Genomic DNA, 24,600 nt, shown 5'->3' with positions numbered 1-24,600 from the left:
TTTTTCAAGCAGACTTTTCTTTTATATGAATAAATTACATAATTATTTCCAGAGCTAATGAAGAAACATATTTTGCAGCAAAACCAAAAAAGCCCCACCTCCCAAACTCTCGATCAAAATTCACATTTTCCAGCAATCAGCCTTTCGTTTCTGTGACAGCATCAATAACCAGGCAGTGATCACAGAGATGCCAGTGTGTTATTGTCTCTTACCCGGAGTTTGGAAGTTAAGGCGTCGCAGCTCCACTGGATCTGTGGGATGGTGGGAGGGGACCTCCTTGCTGTTGGGTATGCTGCTCTTTCTGGAATCGGATTCAGCCCTCTTCCTGCATGGAGAAGATGAATACACATAAACAGAAGATAGACATGTCAGCTTCACAAAGGTGCCTGCGTGATTAGCGTTATATTCTGAAGGCAAGATGTTAATTTCTTAAAAAATATTTGATCCAGTGCAAAGGAAATGTAATTATGTGTGGTGGGTAGGATACCTACAATTTGCAGTGGTAAAATGGTCAGGAACAAAATAACTGCATTCTGTCCTAAACCGATCTTTCAGAACATCTTTCTGGTCATCCTAATACTTTACTTTTATAACATTAATTGTATAAAAATTCAGACTATTCTCCTATTTTAAATGATATCTAGCTACACCTTTATAAAAAAGCAGCCAACTCTTGAGTTAGACCCCCCCCAAGTTATTGTCATTCAATATTTCTTATTTTATACACAGAGCTATGCATTGTTATAAAAAAATAACTTGCATTCTTTAGGTATTTTTAATATGAGGAAGAACAGTACAAAAGACACCTATTCGAGAAGACATCTATTCTTTTCACTTTCTAGGATGTAAGAATTTGCTGTTTCCTCTCATCTCTGCAAGAGCTGAAATATGCAATCTTCATGTGTCCTATCAGGTCTACATATTCAAGGCTTAGATCTGTATGAACATTTCTAATCAAATTAAGACTTTCACTGAAAAGGAAGGAAAATAAAACAAAAATATTGAGAGAAGGAAAGAGAAAAAAGAGAGAGAAAGTTGTCTTTCCTTTTCTCTAGAGAGAAGCAAAATCCATGTGTGTTCTCACTGACATTTTGTTAAAACTGACTCCCATTATCTGTATGCATCATTATCTGATGTAAAACATGGAGTGCCATATTACATGAAGAGTAGCTAACACTCTGCATTTTTATTCAGTGGAATCTTTCTTCACTAGTTATCTGTGGGGTCCTGAATGAAAACACAATGTGGCTGATATTTTTGATATAATATAAAATGAAGAAGCAAACAGAGGAAGAGTTATGTTGTGAAAACAGAACTGAGGGTTTACTTTAAGGGTAAAGATAGCAGAATGTTTTCCAGGTTCCCAGTATTTACGTTAACATAACACTATATTTTTCCTAATTGACTCACAATGTGACATTGACATGCCTATCTGTTACTACTCCAGTCAATTTCTTGCTGCTTTGGAAATAATGAAGACCAGGTGACATACAGTGAGATTTCAAAAGTTATGCAAAATGTCAAACAACAAGACCATTGCATGAATTTTGAAAGTCACTAGTCCTATGGTTTTATTGGTAAAAATAAAAATGTTTTATTGTAAAAACACTCCACCTGTTCTCCAGCAAATACTTAACATATGTATTAACTTCTCTTTAGTGCAGCAATAAAATTTGAATCTGATTATTCTGTTTTTAGGCTTTTGAAAACAAAATTAGTACAGATAAACTAATTTGAGATTCCTTTCTTTGGATTTCGAGTATTCCAAACTCCTAGCACTAGTAGCACTATGCCCCAGCATTCTTTCTTCTTACTAAAGACGTGTGATGTACTATCTTTTAACCTGTATTTCCTTCTCTTTAAGTCTAGGAGTCTAAAGTCTCCTTAATGTTCTGGAACTGTCCGGGGACAAACTTTATTTAACTTTTTTCCACTTGAAAAAAGGCAATATCATATTTATATAATAAAATACTAAAATCTCTTCTAATCATGTATCTGAATATTTTGAATACTGTTAGAGTAACAGAACGGTGTATTGTGCATTCTTAATTGGAGGAATATTCTGGTTTTTTTACTCTCTCCAGCCTATAGAAGACATCACAATTCTTCCAGATTGTGCAATGATTCTCAGATAGGTAGGGGAAAAAATTCCACAGAGGACAAATGATATCACTGTATAATTTTCATTTGTAAACTATAATTCAGTGTTCAGTTTATGTATATGAGACATTATGAAGATTCAGAGCAGCTAATGCCTCAACTACAGCCATGGATTCCTTCAAGAACATTGGTTATTGCATACAACCACTGCTTGCATGTCAGTAAAACACAAATAAAACCATATGAGCATTGTCGAGCTCTGCTATCTCTTGAAAATTTACCCCATGAAGACACAAAAATACCTCAGTGAAACTTTGCTGCTTGTATTACATTACTTTTCACTGCTGTAAATAACACAGCAAATTTTGCAGTTGCCCTCATATTGATAGATTGCTGCCTACATTCACTTAAGATTGACAGATGCTTTGTCTTAGATCATTATCTTGATAGCTTTTTTTCTCTTATTTCTCCTTTTCTGTATTAAATGAAGAGTGATTATTTTTCACTTCTCACCTGTCAGGTTTACTGCTCCATTTTAATGCAGCAAGGAGGGAAGAAAAGGTGAAATGTTAGTTGACCAGCAGCACAGAGAATAAACACGAAAATAGGAGATACATGAAATTTTGATTTGCAGTAAAGATATGTAACTAAACCAAATTAAGAAATGACCTCATCAAAATATTCAATAGAGTATTGAATAGAATTAATGGAAGATACAAGGTCATGTCCAAAGCAAATCTTTTATTGAAAAATACCTTTTAAACACTATCTGCAAAGAAATTAGACTTCAAATTTTAGCCAATGGGATAATGGAGAACAGGGGTTTGAGCCATGAAAGTAATGTTAACATTACACTGAAAAATTACATCTCACTGAGATGTAGCTCCCTCTTACTGTCTAGAGAGATGAGAAGAGGGAAGAGAGGAAAAATGAAAGTGGAAAGCAGACTAGAATGGAAAGGAGAAAAAGGGAGAAGAGGAAGAGAAAAGGAAGTGACGAACAAGATCAATTACATGAGACACAAAAGACTTGCACTAAATTTAAAAAAATAATAAAAAGAAATTAAAAATACTGAAACAATTTTACAAAACGAGGTAATAAAATAACAAGAAATTTTTAACAGTACCCTGGAAAGCAAGGGAACCATAAGTCTTTTTCCAATGAAGAATTACATGCCTTTTTAGATTTGGAATAAATGTCATGTACTAGAGGTCTACAGTGATCTGTATAGATCTGTAATCTATAAAGTTTAGGTAAACAGGAAAAATAATTTATTTTCTTTCATCAACGTGTTCTATCATACACACACACTGTAACTACAGTGTTTATTTTTCTGTGTGTTGCTCATAATAAAGAGGGGTTCTACAAGCATTTTAATAGTTTGTACTCTGCAATGACTAGATTACACACATTATGAGAAAATCTTTAAAATTCTTCATCATCAATTAAGATTTCCCATTTTCCTGTTTTGCATTTCTGTGCCTTTTTTTTTTTTTTTTAAACATCTAGGTTTTTTTCTCTTAGAAGCATACTTCTTGTAGCTCAAGATTCATCAGGGAACTAGCAGTTCAAAGGAGTGATTCTGCCCCTCTACTGCACATTGGTGGGACCCCACCTGCAGTGCTGCATCCAGTACTGAGGTCATCAGGACAAAAAAGACACAGATCTGGGAGAGATCATGGGAGACCTTTTTGCAGCCTTCTGGTACCTAAAGGGACTTATGAAAAAGATGGGGACAGGCTTTTATAGTACAGCCCACAATGACAGGACAAGGGGTAATGGTTTTAAAGTAACAGAGGGTACTTTCAGACTAGCTGGAAGGAAGAATTTTTTTTTAAGATGAAGGCTATGAAGCACTAATTAATTAGATTCCCCAGAGAGGTGGTGGATGCCCTGTCTCTGGATACTTTCAAGGCCTGTGGCTGGGGCTCTGAGAAATCTGACCTAGCAGAGAATGTCCCTGTTTATTGCAGGGGGTTTGACTAGATGATCTTTAAAGATCCCTTCCAACCCAAACTAATTTATGATGCTGTGATTCAGACTGCCGGAGTTATTGTGTTCAAAAGATTTAAGTTTAGGCCACAGTCTTCTGAATCAAATCAAAAAACTGCACTTTACAAAAGCAATCAACAAAAGTCTGCCAAGGTGGCTTTAATTTCTCTTAGAAATGCAAAGATCTAGAGGATCCTTTTGCTCTTCATCAGTGGAAAACTGAAATTGTGATTTCTTAAAACTATGAGGAATAGCCACATAAATTAATTTGTTAAAAGAAAATAAATAAATAAACCCAAAACCCAAGAATGAGATGACAGGATGCTTCATGGGGACATTCAGCTTTTTTCCTAGTTTGTCCATTTCTGAGAAACACCACACAATTTCTAGAGCTCTTTAACATTCACTAAGTAAATTCCTAATCAACCAAATCCTATGTAATTGAACATGTATCAAAGACATAAAATATATGTAAACTGTGACTCAAGCAGATGTCCTAATGGTTAGGCATTTCCTCTAGGGCATACACCATCTATCTATCTAGGTTTGTTTTTATTTGAGATTTTGGATATAAATCTTACTGGACTGAATAAGATACTCCATCTCTGAGCAGAGAAAATAGTTATTTTCTTGTCAACAAGAAAATGGCCAGAAAGGAAGTGAGATTTATCTAATTTACTTGGATCTCTTGATTTGATTGTTTATAAAGGAAAAAATAGTTTCTACAGTGAGGATAGTTGAATATGGGAACAAGTTGCACAGAAAGGTCATTGAGTTTCCATTCTTAGCTATATGAAACTACCCTGAATATCCCACTGAGGAAACTGCTGCAGGTGGCCATGCTTTGAAGAGGGCTGGGATGAGGCACACTCCAGAGGTGTGGCCCTTTGATTCTGTGAATCTGTGAGCTCTTCTGCACACAGTATATTAACTGGCCTCATCTGTGTTGCCTATTGTATGGACAGTATGCCTACCTCCTATGACAAGACAAAGTACTCTTCAGTATTATTCTCATCTATTACTGTTACTTACTAAGCTGCAATGACTTTTTGGATATATTCTAATATATGATCAAAAAAACGGTCCATGAAATATCTCTGCTTTCAGATTTTACGAAAAGTAAATGCAGAAGCAATAACCTTTACAGAATTTAACAACAAATAATAAAGAGTTCAAACATGCATACCTTGTCTTTGGGACAGTTAAATGTACTTCAAACTAACCCATGTAACTTATCCACACTATCTGATAATGCCTGTTTTAAAGAAGGGCAAGACTTCTCCCCATTAAATTATTCTTTTGGAAACTGCAGTCATAATTTCTCTGTGATTGTAATTAAAATGTATAAGTAGTATTGTAAATTATGAGCTTAGTGGTCCAAGTCTGTTCAGAAAGGTTTCTATGGACAAAGGGAATTAAGCATAGTTAACCTTTATTTGAGTTACTACTCTCTGCACTTCAGAAGACACAGTCATTTCTTGGTTGTCCTCTTCACACTGCACATCCTTTAACAAAATCCTCTTTAATATTTTGCATATATATTCACAACTAGACCGATGCCCTCTACCTTCACTTTCTTTTCTCACTATCATACTTTTTGTATTTACACTCCAATATAGTTTAGAAATATATTTGTAAAATTTTCTGTATCCAGGAAAATTACTTGTTTGCCTGTTTTTTTTATTATATTTTTCCCATCTAACTCCTGTAGCCACATGTGTTAGGGTCACTATATGGTGCTTGTATCCCCAGTCATCGGTTCTGCTTGTGCTGGTTATTGAATTCTGCATCTTTAGGACTGGTTCTGAAAGAAGTGCACAGTTTGTTTGCAGAAACTGCACTCCTCTGCATTCCTGCTCCTAGACTTTGCTGTCTGCAGCATGGACAGACAGCAGGAGAGAGCTCTCCATTGCTTTTAGTTAGTTTTTTTAGCTAGTTGAAGCATAGAAGTTCTCTGGAGTGTGGTTCTTCTTTTTCTTGGAACTGATTTGCCCTGCTCTGGACTGAAAACTCAGAAGAACACTGGGAGCTCACACCTGTGGCCCACCAGGGCCGGGACATGGCATTTTCCAGCAAAGGAGGGACTCAGTGTCCGAGTCCACAACAAGGACTTTCTGAATTTGCCATCTCTTGGGGAGAGGCCACTTGAATCTGCTTTCTACAGGGACCCCTTTGGAGGTTTCCTCCCAGATTTGGCCTAAGCCAGGACACCACATTAAATCTATTTAACTCAGAAATTAAACTTCACTGTTTTCTTGAAGCAATATGTTAAATATCCTAACTATCTTGTCATTGCTCTTCTATAATCTATCAAAATATAGCAGGTAAGCTCGCATTCAGGTTACATACTCTTGGGAAAAAATCCTCCAATTATATATTACATTTTTACAGAAATAAAAGCCCATTGAGGACCACAGACTGCTAAAACTGCAGTCATAATTTCTCATAGGTAATTTGCCAAGTCAGTGCAATTAAACAAATTAAATAGCGGAAAATAGAAAAATAAATAAATACATATGGACAGTTGCCCGAACAGTTCTAGTACAAGTAGTAAATAACAGATGGAAAACATGTCCCCCATTCTCAGTGAATGACAATTTCTTCACACTACCAATAAGGAAATTTACCTGCTCATATGTGGCATATTCCCTTTTTTTTTTTTTTTTTTTTTTTGTAACAGATTAGAAGGTTGTTATTTGGGTTCCATAAATTAAATCAGAAACTCAAGAAGCAGTTGTGCCTCTGCTTAATACACTGTTGTTTGGATTTCTTTTATATTATGGGAGAACATTTACTTTTAGTATTTCGAAATAATCAAAAGAAAGAAGTATTTCACTTTCAGCAAATCTCCAATGACCAGTTTTTAAAGTGATGGACAGATTAGTTGCTAACTAATTTGATTGGCCGAGACACTGTGCACTACCAGAAATGATCAGGAGACAGAGTATTTGCAAGAAACAGACTGCGTGTTTTGCTGCTGTATGATTATAACCCTAAAACCATTCTATAAATGTATATCTATTTGGAATCAAAAGGTGAAGCTAACTCTAGAATGGCTATTACTGTCCAATAGAGAATTTTTTCCAAAAGCTGAAGAGAGTTCTCTTCATGAGATTTCAGAGGTATTTGACCGGAGACACTAAAGGTGACAAGAGCATACAGGCACAAATTTAAATATATTCAGGTAATAGCATCATAGCCATTAGTTTTAGAAGACATACTTCATTTAATAAAAATTATTCCCCTCCCCAGAAATTGACAGTATCTTTGTAATGTTCCTCAAATATACTTCATCAATATATTTCAAAAATATGTTAGGAATGAAACATAAACATTAAAAACTTTGAGCGTTTTATTCTTTGGCTTTGATTTAGTATCTTGATCCATGTTAACTCATTTACACTGTAAAAGGCTGCTACATAGAAATTATGGCATCATACACAGTTTTCACTGAGTATGTTGTAAAGCAGAGGGAAGTCCTTTGTGTAATAGCAAAACTAAATCTGTGTCATAGACAGTGAAAGAAGAATGAGTGAAATTTGATCTCTTTGCAAGATTAGCAGAAAACAGCTATTTGATGTCTCTTTAATCTCTCAGATCAGAGCTTCAAATTCATATAGATACACTGCCAAATTGAGGGCAACTGTCAAAAGTTAAAATTCAAATTACTCGAGTGGAGATGAAAATCACATTTAACAACAAGCTGAATGTAACCCCTAATGTATTACTATTATACATCTATAAACAAGTTTTAAAAAGTCAAATGTGCAAATTCCATACATATTTATGTGCAAGAACATATTTACTTTCTTCGCATACAAATTTATCTTTGCATACAAATGTATTCAAAGTGGAAAAAACGTTTAAATGTAATAGTGTTAATATAGTGTCATCAGCAGAAAAATGCACTCACGTACCTATAATTATTGGAAACTTTCAGTCAAAATTTTCTGCAGCTTTCTGGAAGCAATTAATAAATTTCAAAACATCCCAAAGCAATGACAGTTAATATTGTAGCATAAAAAGACAGTATGGAACAGTATTACAAAATGACCAATATAGAGGGGAAATTATATATCTTGGAAGAAAGTAAAGGGTACGTACACCTACCTTTTATAAAGAAGTATAGCAATAACAATACAGATGATAAACACCACTGCAAGAACTGGACCAACAACCCAAATCAAGCCTTCTTCCTCATCTGTAATTGGCTGGGGATCAAGATCCATCGACACAACAGGATCTGAATATGGGCTTGTTGCATACATGGTCTGTAGAAATAAAAATAATTCTTAATCACGAAGCAATGCATTAAAAGGTTAACTAATCCCACATCTAAAATAAATGTATAGAAGGTAATGATGCAATGAACAAAGCAAGTTGCAAATGCTATTTTTCTTGAAGACAATATGCAAACTTGCAAATTTAATAGCGTGTTGTTGTTATCATCTTTATTTTGTGTTCCACATATCAGCAATGACCTGCAGACAAATCATGTAGCACAGTCCTTGCAGAACACTTTGCAACTTAAGCAGAGAATAAGAAATGAATACGACACTGAGTTACCAATTTTTGGGGTTTTTTTTTAGTTTCATATTGGCTTAACACTTTCTTCCTGCATTATATGAAAGGGTACTTTTGACATAACAAGACTGCTATAGATAAAAATAAAGGGGACTGAATATAGGAGGTTCCTTGGAAAGGGTCTTACAACAATAGTACTGTGCATTTTGACCAGTCAAAAACTGTCTGACACAAGGTGGAGACAACTCAAATTTAAGACTGAAAAATGGAAAAATTCATTGTAGAATATGAAGGGAAGCTAGACACTCAGTCTTTCACAAGGATGAAACCAGAATTATGAACCAACAGAGGCTGTTGAAAATCTTTGCTTTACTAGACGGTGTAAAGCCAGCTGGCCTTGGATAAAACCCATGATAAGAGAATTTTTTTTTATTGTTGTCTGACCTGAGATGTTTCATCTGTGGCTGAGTGCAGAGTTAAAATTACAGACTGAAGAGACTGAAGACCCTCTAAAGAGCCTGCTATAATTGGATCATTTTAAGAACTGTGAGTTATAGTAAAGTCAGAAACAGAAAATTGTTTATACATATTTCTTGTCTGTGCTAGTGTGTCTTCATCACCACTAAACTAGGATTTGAACTACAGCTCTCGCAAAGGACTTAAAAACGTGATTCAGCAGTAGATCAGAAATGTCAGCAAAGACAGAATAAGATAACAGGAGAAGAGATTAGCTTCCATTTATGTTTGCACTGTATTCTGAAAGATGCCCTAAGCCAGGACAAGTGTTATCAAATGAGACATGTTTTTTTACACTTCATTTGGCCTTGTTTTGGGCTCTGGGCTACAACACTGTCTGAGTTTGAGACAGGGGTAGGACTGGCAAAGCTGAGGCACTTACTGAGTCTTACTCAGCTAGCACCTATGCCAGCAATCTCTAGTTATATTAAAGCATTTTACTACACCTGGCACCTGGCACTTAACACCAAAGCTCCCTATGTGTTAAAAGTCTATTATCATTCTCTGGAAACTGGGGAGTCTTCATGTGGAATTCCTGAACCACCCAAGTAGACTGATATATATATATATATATATATATATATATATATATATATATCTGTTTTTTTGTTTCCCAGGTTTAGTACTCTCAAGAAATAAAAAAAGTTCATTGCTACAAGAAGAAACTTTGTATTTTGCCTCTTGCTTTCGGAGTGGGCAGCAAAAATGCTGATACAGAGGGATACTGAGGGCAACAGTATAAACACTTACTACCTTTTCTTCAGTAAAAAGGATTTTGCTTTTAATTTTAGAAGATCCAGTATTAATGACTAATTTAAACTCATTTATTATTTTTCAAATTTGTCTTATTTTTTCCTTCCTCCTGATGACATCCTTAACATATTTATAGATTTTAATCACAGCTCTCCAGCTCCCATTTTACTAAGTTAAACAAATTCAGACCTTCTCATGACCTCTTTTAATTCGAGTTCTCTATTCAACCAATCAAGAGAGAAATTTTGTGCTCTCTGAATAAGAAGCCTTATTTAAAATGTAACATCAGAATATCAAGAAAAACATCCCTCATAAGTTACAATTCATGCATCAGTAGAACCTGTAGTCCTAGAAGAAAATCAGCTATATATGCTGAGAGCTGATGCACTGGAGCATTGAAAGTCACTGAAAGCTGAATCTCACGCACCCTTAAAAAAAATCTTCACAGCCTGTGACTACCTCATGCTACTCAATCACATGAATTTTTCAGATGGCATGCTGAACCAAGTCTTATCCATAGCCTAAGTTCAGCAATGCCTTTTGATATCTTTCAAGAGTACGACCCTATACCCATTTTGCCATGTGTGTCAGTTTACAAACCCATTTCTTCCTGCTTTTTCATCCTGATTTCTAACAAAGCAATACATTTAGGTCATTTATACCTTAATTAATATAAAAAAACCCACAAGAAACTGCACTTTGTATTGAAAAGAGCCATTTTAGTACAGGTAATTTATGACATACAGATTTATGGCCACTTCACTTTATAGTCAAAAGCTGTCTACCTTTCCCAATCTGAACCTTTCTAATGCAGCAGCTTCAAAATTATCTGTCTAGGCAGTGCGTGCCAAAAAGTGAAAAGAGAACTTTTGATTTATGTTAGGGCTTCTAGGAGGCACTTGCTTAATTTTCAAATGAAGCTATGTATTTGAAAGTATTCAAAGTATCTACCTCCTCACTGTGTTTAAGTAAGCACATTCCATTGACACCGTAGCAATTGCAATGTTATACACTGCAAGCATTTGACTAGAGTACAGAGTACTGGTGTTGGAGTTTCAAGTGACTGAACCTGCAAATGTACCTGTCAGCTTTAGCTACCAATTAGAAACATACTTTATTACACACTGTATGTAAAAATGCTAATGTGTACTGCACCTTTCAAAAGTCTTATACCTGTCTTTTTTTTTTTCTTTTTAATACATTACGTGCATTAGGTTAATTCACGCAAAAAGGGATGTAACTACAAAATGAATTATGCACAGAGAAATGACAGCTCATTATTTAGTTCACCTCAGGAATTTTCCCTATTATTGAATTATTTTCTAACTTTCTAACAATTTACTGATAAAGTCGTCATGGAACGTCTGTAACTAAAGAAGGTAGCTGTGAATATCTCTAGTTCAACGGATCTTTCCCAGAACCCTTTATATCCTACACCATTATCCAATGGTAGCATCAAAAGACAGCAATTATTTAAATATGTAGAGATGCTGCTGCAAATTTCATGTCTCAGAAGATGTCCATGGTCAAAAACAATACACAATGTAATTTTTAAAGGATCATGACACAGCTAATAAAAGGTGACTCTTAGGTTTCAGTTATACAATGAAGTAACACGCAAAAGTGCAAACAGAAGAGAAGAGTTCAAGGAATTAATGGGCATTGAGTAAGGAAACAATCATTTTATAGATGCTCTGATATATAACACCAAAAAAGAAGCTTTAGGGAAGTGGAACAAGCATTGAAAACATGCCTTCCCGATTGTGAGACTGAAAAACATTAACTAACTTACAGATTCTGAGTGCTCCATTACAGCCAACACAAAGAAGACGTATTCTTGACCACTTTGCAGTTGCTTATTCTCAAATCCACCATAATGCTTCTTATCCCCCAATGTGAATTCCGTAGGAAGAACTTCAAAGTGAGCTGCAATATATGGCTTTAGTTCAACTTCCCTCCCAAGACGAATGCTTCTGCGTTTCCTAGCTATCTCCTTAAGCAGCTTTAGAATGAAGGGAAGGAAAGGAAAGGAGGAGGGAGAGAGAGAGAGCAAGCATGAACAGAAAGATAACTGTAAACAAATTTAATGTAACTTATTGACAGTGTAATGAGAAAATTTAGTGCATGACCAGGAACTACGAAAACCAATTTATCCACATTTCATGGGACATATCAGTATCACTAAATCAATTCTTCCAAAATCTTCCCATTTCTTGTCGTTCTTGTTAAGATAAGACACTAGGAGGCAATTGCAGTGCCCAGAATACAAACACAAAACAGTTTTTAGATATTATTGTGTCTAGGAGAAGGGGGAAAGGATAAGAAAACAATATACTTTCTCTGAGGTCATATAAATACACATAACATCTTACATATTTTCTGTATCTGTCTGTCTATCTATCTATCTATCTATCTATCTATCTATCTATCTATCTCAAGTCAGTCACAGAACAGAATCATAAAATCAAATGTGTTGGAAAAGACCTTTAAGACTGGTACCAGCCATTAATCTAACACTGCCACATCCAAAATTAAACCATGTCCAATTGCCAAAACTACCCATCTTTTTAAATACCTCCAGGAATGGTGACTGAATCACTTCTTTTGAAAAACACAGATAAAATTTACATCAGTACATTTGTGACAAGATTAGATGCTAGGTTCAAACATGGAAAACATATACTAACTAATAAAGGAACTTAAGCACAGTTGGTATAATCTATTGATGAACTACATATTAAATCAGACAAATGCTTCTTCAATACCTTTTTTTTTTGCTTTAGATATGCTGGCATTCCACAAAAATTAGTCTGATTTGATTACCAGGAATCTGAACTTTTCCTGTGTGATAAATGATGACTTCTAAGGCCCCTTGGTTCTCCTTGTTTTTGCTTATGAAACTTATACAATGTCCTGTAGTCTTATAGTTAAATCAAACATTTTTCTAAGGTCACATGTTTTCAGCACACTAGCAGTTCTAATACAGCAGATCAGCACAAAATTCACTGCTAGGAGGAGGAGACAAACCTCCAGAGTGAGAGGGAGATTAAAAAAAAAGAAAAAAAAAAGCTAAAATCTGATCTTAATTGTATATATTAATTTCAAAGTACATGTTTAGTCAGGGAAGCTCTCCACAGAATCATGGAATTGCAGAATATGCTGAGTTGGAAGAAACCCTCAAGGGCCATTGAGTCCAAGTCCTGGCTCGGCACAGGACAGTCCCAAGAGTGATTCCCTGTGCCTGAGAACACTGAACTCTGTCAGGCTGGTGCTGTGACCTGAGGAGCCTGTTCTAGTGCCCAAACACCCTCTGGGTGAAGAACCTTTTTCTAATATCCAACTGAAACCTCCCCTGACACAACTCCGGGCCATTCCCTTGTGTCCTGTCACTGTCACCACAGAGTGAAGAGATCAGTGCCTGCCCCTCCACCTCCCCCCATAAGGAAGCTGCAGACTGCAATGAGGTCTCTCCTCAGCCTCCACCAGGCTGAACAAACCATTAGTGATCTCAGCCTCTCCACATGTGGCTTCCCCTCAAGGCTCCTCACCACCTTCAATGCCCTCTTGATTTAGACCACAGCTTAGTGAGCACATCTTTTTGCCTTCCCCTCATGGGATCTTGTATTTTGCAATTACACATTCAACAATTCCAATGCATGTAAAGCAATCTAATTTTCACTCTGCTACTCAGAAAGAAGCTTTAAATACTAAATATTTTGATACCACTTCTCACTGACTAAATTTAAGGTTACAGATACATATGAAAGCCAGCTGTACCACTCGAATCCTGGCTTCCTTAACATTGAGGGCATTTAGTTATTATACCTTCAGAGATCTATGCAGTCAACTGCTTTCCAGCTCTAATGCTGTGTCTGTGCTCTGTTACAAAGATTTTACATCCATTTACCTCTACCAGTTTCAATGCCATGACACAAAAGCTGGTACAGTGCAATGGATCCCCTGAGCAAAAAAAGAACTGGCCATAATTTGAGACTAGAAATCATTATTCATTTAGCCAAGGACACTATTCCAATCAGCAGTCCATATTTCTCTTTCATTCTTCCTAAACAGTTTAATGAGCAGCTAGAGTCAATTTGCATCGTATAAAAATGAGGGCAGCAGAGAACCGTAGTATTGAAGAGATTTCTATTTAGTTACTTTATTGAAGGTGACTCTCACATCTGTTGGTAGCTTCCTATGCCCCGGGTAGAGTTACTAAATGCAGAACATGAGGCAGAGAATAATCAAAGTTTGTTCCAGGTTAGATCAGCCCTTATAGGAACTGCTGAGGGAAGCACTCTGAAAAGTTTGTCTCTGTATGACACCACATTTTATAGCAGTGGCTATGCAGAGGCCTGAGCACTGGCTACCTGGAGGTCTGCCAAAACATGGAGCTAAGAACTGAGGTAACAGCAGTGCATGCTAGCTTAAAGTCAGGAGCCACAAACATGAAAACATAAGTAGAGGTACACAGCTTGTGCCATCCTCGAAGGTAACTGATATTTCCATGCATCATTTCCTCTGAAATTAAAGTTGTGTGTCTGCCTCAACTAAATTCTTTATCACGCTTCCAGATATACAGCGTATTTACAATTTAGATTATAAATAACTCATAATAAAATGTCAAAGTACTGTAGGAGTACTGCAATCAAAATTAGATTAAGATTGAGAGGCAAAGAAAAATGTTTGATCTTGATTATTTCTCGCATTTGAAATAGTAACAGAAAAGGCATGTATTGGAAGAAAATGCAATGCTGAAGTACAGTATTCGAGTGATCAGAAACTGAGTTTTGGCTATGAATGCTAAAAGTTCATTAACCTAGGTCAAATAAAATTAGTTCAACTTTTCAAAGGTGGTTATTCATCACCTAAGGCCAGTTAACTTCGGTGTGTTTGTGGGTAGATAAAAACTTTGTCTGTAATATTGATTACACTTGACTGGATAGACCTCAAGTCAACCTCCAGCCTGATTCAAGTTTCTTATGTAAATGAGGTTGTTGCCAAATATCATTACTTGCTCATCTATCTCCCATTGTACTCAATACACAGATTTCAATAAAATTACTGAATTAATTTAAGACTTAACATGGCAACCTTATTTAGGTTTTACTGCTTACAGATCTAAAGTAAGTCCTACTAGATAATACGAAAAATCATAATATTGTTTTCTGTTTCATTTATGTGCTTGATGTGTCTATTTAAAGTCACTTGACCTCATAATATTAAAAAAATTAAATTTAGAGTCAGTAAAAAAGGACCAAACATCTAGTCCATTATCTTCTGTTTTAAAACTAGGCATCCGACTTAGTTTTTTTTCAGAGCTAAGGTTCAGAGAACAGGAGGACTGGGTAACTACAATAGGGCTGAAGAGAATTTTTGGACTTCTCACTTATGTAATGGAGTTATACTCCAGAGCTGTGTTATTAGCAAATATTTTCCTTCTGACACCCTAAGCAGAGTGTTTGGTACATAGTTCTTTGAAATATCTATTGCCCAACGATTTCTGATACCAGACACCACATGTCCAAGATCATACTAAAAATGTAAATATGCACAAGTATCCTCACTTGACTATCAGGAACTATTTGCTCAGTTAATAATGGTTTCTTGAGGGGTGGTAGTGTTGCTTGGTTTTTTTGGTTTTGGTTTTTTTGGGGGGGCGGGGCATTATTTTTTTTTTCCAAATGTAGTTATTGTGGCACTGTGTTCACAGGCTTGTCAGGAATAGCACACTTAATAAAATGCATACTTTCCAAAGCTGGAAGCAAAGCAGTCTTTTAAATAACAGAAACTGAATGAGTTTGCATGATATGCAGTTGCTGCCTGCTTTTAATGTTTTTCTTTACTCAGTTCTTGCTATATGTATTGGTGGCAATTGTAAAAGATATATCAATGGGTTTAGTTCTTTATCAGAAATAATTTTCTTTTTCCAGTGAATGCATATACTTTTTCTTCCATCATTAATTCTACAATGTGGTCTCAATTATATCAATAGAAGTGGGAAACAACCCACCCTGACACAAATATTTCTGAATTAATAATAAATGCTCCTTATCAATCTGTTACACAGATTAAGGCAACACAACTTGCAGGATGATTAAAATGACCCTTTGTTATGAGAATCAGCAGGAACCATAGCATTTAATTGCCAGAAAGTTCAGTGTCATCTGGCACCTATCCTTTAATCTGTTAATGCTGCTGAATGTGACTACAGTGTTCAGATGTTAAGAGTGGGTGGTAACACTCAATCAGTTTCCATTACTGTATGGATGTGGCTGTTTTACTGTTTAACAGTATTTGGTGTTACCTATGACTATGATCACGAGCTGATGGCATTTACAACCCAAGTTCTTTTAAAGGGAAGAAGTTAATAGATCAAAGCAAGCATTGCTGCAATTAATTGAAGTGAGTTGATCACAGAAATGAAACTGGTCAAGAAGAAACACAGGGTTGAAACAATTAGTCATCATGCCTTCCTCTGAACAGCTGTTTTTAACATTCTGATTAAGGATTTGCCTTTTGTTGTGACAAGGACTAAAAGAATTCTGTTTGTATTTTGAACACTTTCTACAACACATTTCGTTTGGTGAAGGTCTTTATTTTCCTTCCATTTTGGTGCAAAATTTGAAATCTATATCCATTTTGCCAAGGGCAGGAGAGAAAAGAACCTTTATGCTTGCTTGCAGGCGATCACTTCCCAGTAATTTTGTTACGGGCAAGCATATGGTGAGGTTATCTCTGCAGCATAAAACTCTTGAATTCACAAAAGAAAATAGAAAAATATATGGGATACAGTCAAAAGAACACTATATCAGGAATAAAAAAAAAAAATCTGATTCTGGTCTTTGGATTTTAGAGATACTACATGTACAAAGTACCTCAGCATCTGAATGTCATCGAATGTATCTGTATTGCCAGATACAAGGAGAACAATAATAACACCACCACCTGTCTTTTATAAAATTCTCTCATATGTGGCCTATGAAAGAGCTTTTAAATCATAAACATTAGCATTAATACAAATTTACAGATTGAAAGAAGAAAGATGAGTTCACATGAGCTATACTGTCCTTCAGTAAAACAGAAAATGGGGGTGAATATTATACTTCCTAGAATTATTATTATATTAGTAACATAATTAATTGATTTCTAGCATTGCTGGGCTCATTTCCAAAATGAAAGTAATTCTCATCCTTGGATTAATGTCACTGATCGTTTCAAATTGTGACACAATGTTGCTCTTTCCTTCCTTGTTCATGCATCTATTCCTGATCACAAACTGCTGGTAGAATGGAGGCTACATCTCACCAGAAGTATTACAGTATATGACAATCAGGTAGAAACACCACCAGAAGGTCAAATGTTAAACTGTGGTGCAAATTGCAATTTAGCATTTGTTACAGACTTAGTAAGCACACCTCTAATGAACGAGACCCTTATTACAGTTCATACTGTTGGTGATTAAGCTTTTGCTGACAACTCATTTCACCTCCTGCACTTTCGCATCACTCTTTACAATAGAAAAACAATAAAATATTAGTGTCAACAAGTATCAGACACTTTGTGCTCTTTATTGCAATTTAATGTCTTTACTGTCTTCTCATTTAAGTAATGTGAATTTTTGTTTTAATCTTCACAGGCTAATACAAATATAAACATAAAGTATCCTGACAACCAAAACTTTTAAAACTGGTGAGTTAATTACCTAAAACTAGCAAGATTGCTTATTTAATAAAGGAGAAGAAGAAAACCTCAAACTGTTTACAGTACCTCATCTAGTTCCATTTCATCTGGACTCTCCCAGGGCTTGACAAACTTTCCACGAGACCTCTTCAAAGGCACAATAACTATGTAATAGCCTCTGTAAATTAAAAAGTTGGACAAAAGTGAAGTTGAATGAAAAGGAATAGAAAAATTGATAGAGTGAGTCTGTTTAGAGGAACTTAAAGAGAAAAGTGGTATGTTGAGAATAAACTTCTTCACACTAATATGTCACTGCAGCCTTCCAAACATGGCTGTAAATGTTCACACCCTTGAAATAACATCAATTGTAAAGCATTTGATGAACAAATGGCACCAATTACCTACCTTTTTGTACAAACATATAAATATTTATAAAAAACTTTAATTACAATGTACTAAAATGCCAACATGAAATACAAGAGCCATAGGTTATTTGTGCCCTGCCACCATCACACTGAGAAAAAAACCCCAAAGCCCTAAACTGAAATATATTACCATATATTTAAATCTCAATTACCTATCTATCTTCCCCTGTTTTAATAATATAATGAGAATAGTAGGTTAACAAAATTTATTTTTCAATGCCAATATCATAATAAAGAGAAAAGAAAGCAAACATGACATACACTGCACCCATTTGACAGTGCACTCTCCTTCTGACAATCAAATGCCGTCAGCTTTATCTACCTAAGTATTCTGTTCACAGTCATAGGTAAGAGAGCTTGATATACACTCTCTTTATATCTAGAATTTGCAAATTACATGTAACAGTTTTCCTCAGAAATATCTTCATAAAAATATTTTCTTCCTCCCCACCCATGGAGACGAGTAAATTATATTTTTTAGTATGACAGAGATCCGGTAATTTCATTGCTTCCTTCACAAAGCCTGGATATGTGTCAGGCAGGGCCAAAACTTCACATTAGTGTGAGAGAAGAAGCAGTAGAATCACGACAGCAGGACACGCAGGGTAGTGTAATATATGTCTTCTTGATAAACACACTTGCCAAAGAGTCAAGCACTCCCCACCTCAGGGGTGAGGGAAAGAAACTGGTTTTCTTTGTTTCTAGTAGCAAAAGCTTATTAAAGTATTTCTGGGTCTCATTATGGGAGATAATTTTAGTGTCTCATGGGCCATGTCCTCTTCCCGTCTGCGGTTTTTATTACAACCCATTCAACCTTCTGCAAAACTATTAATTTTACTCATGCAATGCAGCCGAAAATCCTAAGTAATTAACAAAAAAGAGTCTACAGAAAAGAAGCTGCCTCACAATTGGCTAAAAACCATCTCAGTTTAAGCCAACTACATAAACAATCTTTTTTACCATACCAGTGAAGCCACTGAACCATTTTAATAATCTCTTTTTCTTTAAAGCTCTTTACCATAAAAGAAATGTATCAAAACTTGAGATTTTCAGCTCCTGTAGAAAATACATGTATTCATTAATACTTGCATTAAGAAATTTGAGGAAATTTTCTGTGGAAATAGTGAGCTCCAACAGGAGCGCTGGAAAGAAGTGTTGCCACAGATTTTTAATTAATGTCCACTTGCTATACTCCAGTATTTCAAAAAACACCTGTGACATTCATTCTTACAGTGACAATATTACAAATCATCTTTTAAAAAGATGCAAAACTGTAAGGCTGGTTGAACCCAGATTTTAAACCTGCATTGGTCTATTAAAAATACTTTGAATAGCAAATCCTAGTGAACACTGACTTATCAATGTATACAGTATCAGCATATCCTTTCTTTAACAGATGCCTAAGAATCAAGACAAAAAGAAATGAGAATTTGCCCCTCTATGTCTTTCAAACATCAAATATCCATATTTATCCTTTTCTTTTTCTTCACCACTTTATTTTTTAAGCTAACGGAATGTTCATGCATTTTTCTTTTCAATCAAGGAATATCCAGCATGTAAACATAACTTTCACACTCTTTTTCACTTCCTTCATGAAAGTCTCCCTCTCATAACTTTGAAAATCTACTAAGATTTTCAGCACACACAGAGTATTTTAAACTGAAAGAATAAGTAGATCAATAGTAAGCAGAAAAATGAAAATCTTCACACCAATATGCAGTGCTGGAAATTGTGAAGGACAAGAAAGCTCTGTGATTTTTAGCAAAATGTAGCATCTCCTGAAAAACATGTTTTATAGTTTACTTCATTTTCAGGCTGTTTTTTTTTTTCCTAGGGGAGAGGGGAGGGAGGAGGGTGAGAAATAAAGGATTTATTTGGGTATTGTTTTATCTACTGAGTACTTGAGAGGCCAAAGTCTTCACAAAACTCTGCTTTTACTTAAGACTTTTCAAAGATGTAAGAGATTCAGAGAAATATGAACTGTCCTTTACACATAAAAATTGCTTTGGAAATAGCCCAAAATACTATAAGAAAGAAAAATTAAGAACCTGCTCCCTTCAGATGAGCAACAGGATACATTTTACTAACCATAAGGTGAGCTCTGCACCAATTTCTATGCTGTATCACCACCAAACATTGACAAATACTACCATCTTTAATTACAAATATTACTAAGGCTTTTAGAACATTACCCTCAGTCTCATTACCTATACTTCATTAGAACAAACTATTACCTATTTCACTTTCTGTGTAATTACTAGTGTGAAAAATTCTCAGTACTTCATTGTAAACTAGGGACAATCCTGAGCCTTTCATGTACCAATAGAGGAGCAGCATGTCTAAAATTGTCAACGTAACTAATACATGAAATTGTTCTTCGCATACAAAGACTAATGCAGAATAATCTTACTTCTTCTAGCAAGCATCAGGTCAGGTTTTCTGTTCAGTATGTAGTTGCCTTAGTAAGCCCACTCCAAGGGTCAAGTCAATCTTTGTTTGTTATGTTTTACTTTATCAAGCCTGATCAAATATTCTTAGAAAACAGATGAGCAAGTAGGAGATACACTATTTGCAAAATTGGCAGTTGGACCCTCTAGATTTAATGTACCTTTTCTGACGACACTTAGCCTCTTTAACTTTTTAAACCTATATAAAAATAAGGGAATTGTCTTTTATTCCAGTTAGTCCAGTTATCTCCTGCTACTGTTTGATCAGCTATCCTGCACATTTTTCTCCCTGTAAATGCTGTGCCTCATAAATCTTTTTTGACTCATTCCATCTTCAGTCTTCCTTAGCTGCATTTGTTACTGACCGCATCTTACTCAATTTAATGATAATGACTACATTTTTCAGCTTTTCATCTTTTTAATGTTTCAAAGTCATTTATTTCTTGACCTTACCTGCCTCAAAATCTTCAGTCAGTAATGAAAAAGGAGGCAGATTTCTAGAAAGTTGAAAAACCCACCAGGGAGTGGACTGGATTGTTTTCCTCCCCATTTCCTTTACATTACATATGGGATCCTTACAGATCAACAAGAATCACTATAAGCAGAGCAATAACACTTATAGATTGTATCATGCTTCATGTTTTCCTGGCAAATCTTTGTTGTCTAACCTTTCTAATCCCTGCTGATCATGTTCTCTGAGGTCTTTAGTCCTGCTTCTGTTGTTTAAATTTCCACACCACCTTTTCCCTTCCAAAATCTATGTAACATCTAGAAAACTTTCAATTTTTTTGGCAAAATCTCTTGTTTTCTTTCTGAGACCAGTGGAGAGGAAAAGGTGTTTTTATCCTGATAAAAACCATCAGAATTAATTAATCTGACTCAATTTAAGTACAGTACCAATTCTTTAAAACTCCACACAATCCTTGAGTGACTGAGTCTGAGTACTTCAAGGAGCTACAGCAGGGTAGTAGGTTATCCATTCTTTTTGAGATGATATATTGTTCAAAATATAACTGGTTTTCTACATCTCTCATTTCACAGTACTCTGAGAGAAATCTGCAAACTGAAGGACAATCAGTCTCCATACAAGACTTTCATAGATGGCTATGTGACAAACAGAAGAGTTCTAGCTGGAACTGACACACAGTGATCATCTATTCCTATTACCTCAACACTTCAGGGCTGACCAAAAGTTAAAACAAATTAACTAACACATCAGTCTTAAACACTTACATTCTTGGGACATTAACCACCTGACTAGGAAGTCTCTTCCAGTTTGAAAACACTCATAGTAAACAAATGCTTCCTAATACATCTGAACCATCCCTGATGCAGTTCTGAGGCATTGCCTCATGTTCTATAAATGGATCTCAGGTCGGCCCTTAGTCCTCTTTTCTCCAAACTAGACAAGCTCAAAGCCCTTAGCAGCTCCTTACAGGACATTCCTTTCAGTCCTTCTATCAGCTTTCTTCCCTTCTGTTAGATACACTCAAGGACCTTCACAAGAGAATCTGACATTTGATCTTAATTTTCATGCCACTCATAACTGCCCAGTGTTCAATCTATCTATATCTCTCTGTACTGCCTCTTATCCCTTGAGAGAGTCAACAGCATCTCCCAGTTCACTATCTCAAATATGACATCAATATTAGGTCAAATACTACTGCAGAGTACTGTAGTCTCTGCACTATTATAAAGAATAAAGCTGTGGTCCACCATCATGAGTTAGAATGATAATCTCTCAACGGTATGTCATTCATTCACTCACTTTATATTCTCGTTTGAGGGTACTTCTGGCAGTTCCACAGTTATCATGCCATCCAAGTTGGTCTTTCCAATGAAGACCGGCTTTGTGCGAAGCACGTCTGGTGCCGTCTTTGCGGTTACTCTGTGCTGAAGACCCCCAGCACTATTCCCTCTGTTCGTCAAGACAAATGAATATGACGTCTCTGGCTTCAAGTTTGTGATCAATTTTTGAGTAGCACGTCCATCAACCTCCATTTTCCCATCATCATAAAGGATCTAAGTTAAGACACAAAGGTAGTTTTGGTTACCAGGAGAAGCCAAATGATGCTGTCACACTGAATTCAGGAATCAACCCGGCTATAAATTTAAAAAATGAATAAATTTAAATTTATTTGGGCATTTTAGGCTGTAAAAGTGAATTCACTACTGCAAGTAAACTTCCCACTTTTAGGGGAAAAAAAGTACTGCATTACTATAAAGTAATGTAAACACTCCTGAAATCAAATTTCACTTTTTCAAAACAAGCAGCTTTCTTGAACCCAGAATTTACAGCAAGGTACTCTTATTAAACACTTCTTGACTTTTTCATTCACACTCCTTGTTTAGAAAGGTTTTTGTACCATTTAGTTTCTAAAGCAATGTTCTTCACTTGCCTCTGCCTCAGATGACACAAGTGATTAAGAACAAAGCAGAAGAAATTCCAGGCAGACTGCAGGTTAAACTGAGCCTCTGTATCTGGATAAAGCTATAGCCAGTGGAGTAAAAGAGTTGCAAATCAAAAATGTACTGCTGTACATTGAGGAGACAAAACCCAAAATGGTACTCAATTGCATTCACTACAGAAAAGACAAGGAAAGGAAAGGAAAGGAAAGGAAAGGAAAGGAAAAGACAAAAAAATATTTTCTTTCACTTTTTCATTAAAATACCGTAGCAGTGAATGAAAAATTAGCAATCTTAGAAACAATGATATCCCCAATAGATGTTCATGATACGTGTTCAGTAAGCTACTTAATCAGGTAAATACATCATCATCCAGTTTCTGTTATTTTCTCTTGTACAAATGGAAAGTAACTTACTTTGAAAGGCAAAGCTGAATTATAGTTTTCTGGAATTTCCCAGGACAGCAAAACAGAAGTCTTCATTACTGCTTTAACATGAAAATTTTTTGCAAACACTGCTGGAAAAAAAGAAACAATGTATATAAACAACATCTTGGAGCTCAGATCTTGCCATATTTCCACTGCTACTTGGGAAGTATTAGCTCTCCGTTTAGGTAAAAAATCAACCAGTATTCAATTCTCCTACCTGTTTGTTCATATTTAAATATCACATTTAAACTCGTTCTCACTCTTATCTAGTGACAACCCAATACACACTTTTTCCTTACCTGAAAATATTGTGAGGAAGTTAGCCAGAACTTGCTTGGCAAGGGACAACTGAATTCTAAGGTATCCAAAACATATTAAGATTTATATACTTTACCTTTTGTGTTTGATGAACCTATTTTTATGAATGGGCCGGTCAGTTTTATTTACACCTTCAAAAACACTGATATCCAAAGACCGATACTCCTTTATAGGTCAACGCCATAAGCAGACAAATCCTACCTTGATCCACGGGTAGTGTCCTGAACTGGACACTTGGACTATATGGACCAGGCCCTTTGCTTGTGTGGGCACGTACTTTTACATCGTAAGTGGTATCTGGTTTTAAGCCAGAAAGTGTCATAGTGGTATCAGCAGGACCAACAGGGAGTTCAACTGGCTGGTAAGCAACATTGATATCTCTGTACAAGATGGTATATTTGGTGATAATGCCATTTCTTTCTGCCAAGAGTGGCATCTGCCAAGTTAATTGAACTGATGTAGAAGTAGAGCTTTCCGAGTGGAGATTTTGGGGAAATCCACTGGGTACCTCTTCAGGAACAGAAATCTCTTTAACCATCTCCTCCCCAAAGCCCACTTTATTTCTAGCTGAGAGCCTGAAGACATAAGAAGCTCCTTTGTGAATGTCTGTGGCCGTGAAGTGATCTTCCTTCTCTGAGAACTCCATGGTTGTCAGCGTATCCATGTCTTTGCGGCCAAACTTCAGGCGATAACCCTGCAGCGGGCCAAAAGTTTCCACGGGAGGATGCCACTGAATTAGAGCCGTGTTCATCTGTGTGTGGCTAATCACAAGCCGAGGTTTGCCTGGAACTGTAGCACAACGTTATTTAAAGAGGACAGATATAAACACAACTGCACGTACAATTCTTGAGGCTAGTTTTAGCAGGAATAGGGATATGTTTTCTCTTTCCTCACTCTTAGTTCCACATATTACTGTCCTAATGAAGAAAAAATAGTGTCTGGCTCCTGCATTATTTAGTCACGCAGTATAAGGAACTGCAACAGTAGAGACATTTACTGCTTTTTTGT

The 24,600-nt window shown here is 35.9% G+C and overlaps 1 protein-coding gene across 47 annotated transcripts in view; it reads right to left on the bottom strand.

The window, feature by feature from the left end:
* Positions 1 to 24,600, bottom strand: part of PTPRD (protein tyrosine phosphatase receptor type D) — a 1,149,067-nt gene that overhangs the window by 83,756 nt on the left and 1,040,711 nt on the right. For 14 of the 47 annotated variants that reach the window (XM_088156870.1, XM_088156871.1, XM_088156869.1 and 11 more), the window contains 8 exons: positions 23,794 to 24,381; positions 23,263 to 23,363; positions 22,209 to 22,462; positions 17,656 to 17,746; positions 11,678 to 11,887; positions 8,203 to 8,363; positions 2,614 to 2,628; positions 213 to 325 (listed from right to left, as the gene is read on the bottom strand). In XM_088156870.1, coding sequence (XP_088012996.1) covers positions 213 to 325; positions 2,614 to 2,628; positions 8,203 to 8,363; positions 11,678 to 11,887; positions 17,656 to 17,746; positions 22,209 to 22,462; positions 23,263 to 23,363; positions 23,794 to 24,381 — 1,533 coding nt within the window. The remainder of the gene's footprint in view (positions 1 to 212; positions 326 to 2,613; positions 2,629 to 8,202; positions 8,364 to 11,677; positions 11,888 to 17,655; positions 17,747 to 22,208; positions 22,463 to 23,262; positions 23,364 to 23,793; positions 24,382 to 24,600) is intronic. The other 33 variants (XM_088156873.1, XM_088156894.1, XM_088156878.1 and 30 more) reach the window with 10 other exon arrangements.

Source organism: Sturnus vulgaris, chromosome Z (genome assembly GCF_052056855.1).
Source record: "Sturnus vulgaris isolate bStuVul1 chromosome Z, bStuVul1.hap1, whole genome shotgun sequence".
Lineage (NCBI taxonomy): Eukaryota > Metazoa > Chordata > Aves > Passeriformes > Sturnidae > Sturnus > Sturnus vulgaris.
The sequence above is the reverse complement of the archived record's forward strand: the minus strand, read 5'-3'. Positions and strand labels throughout refer to the sequence as shown.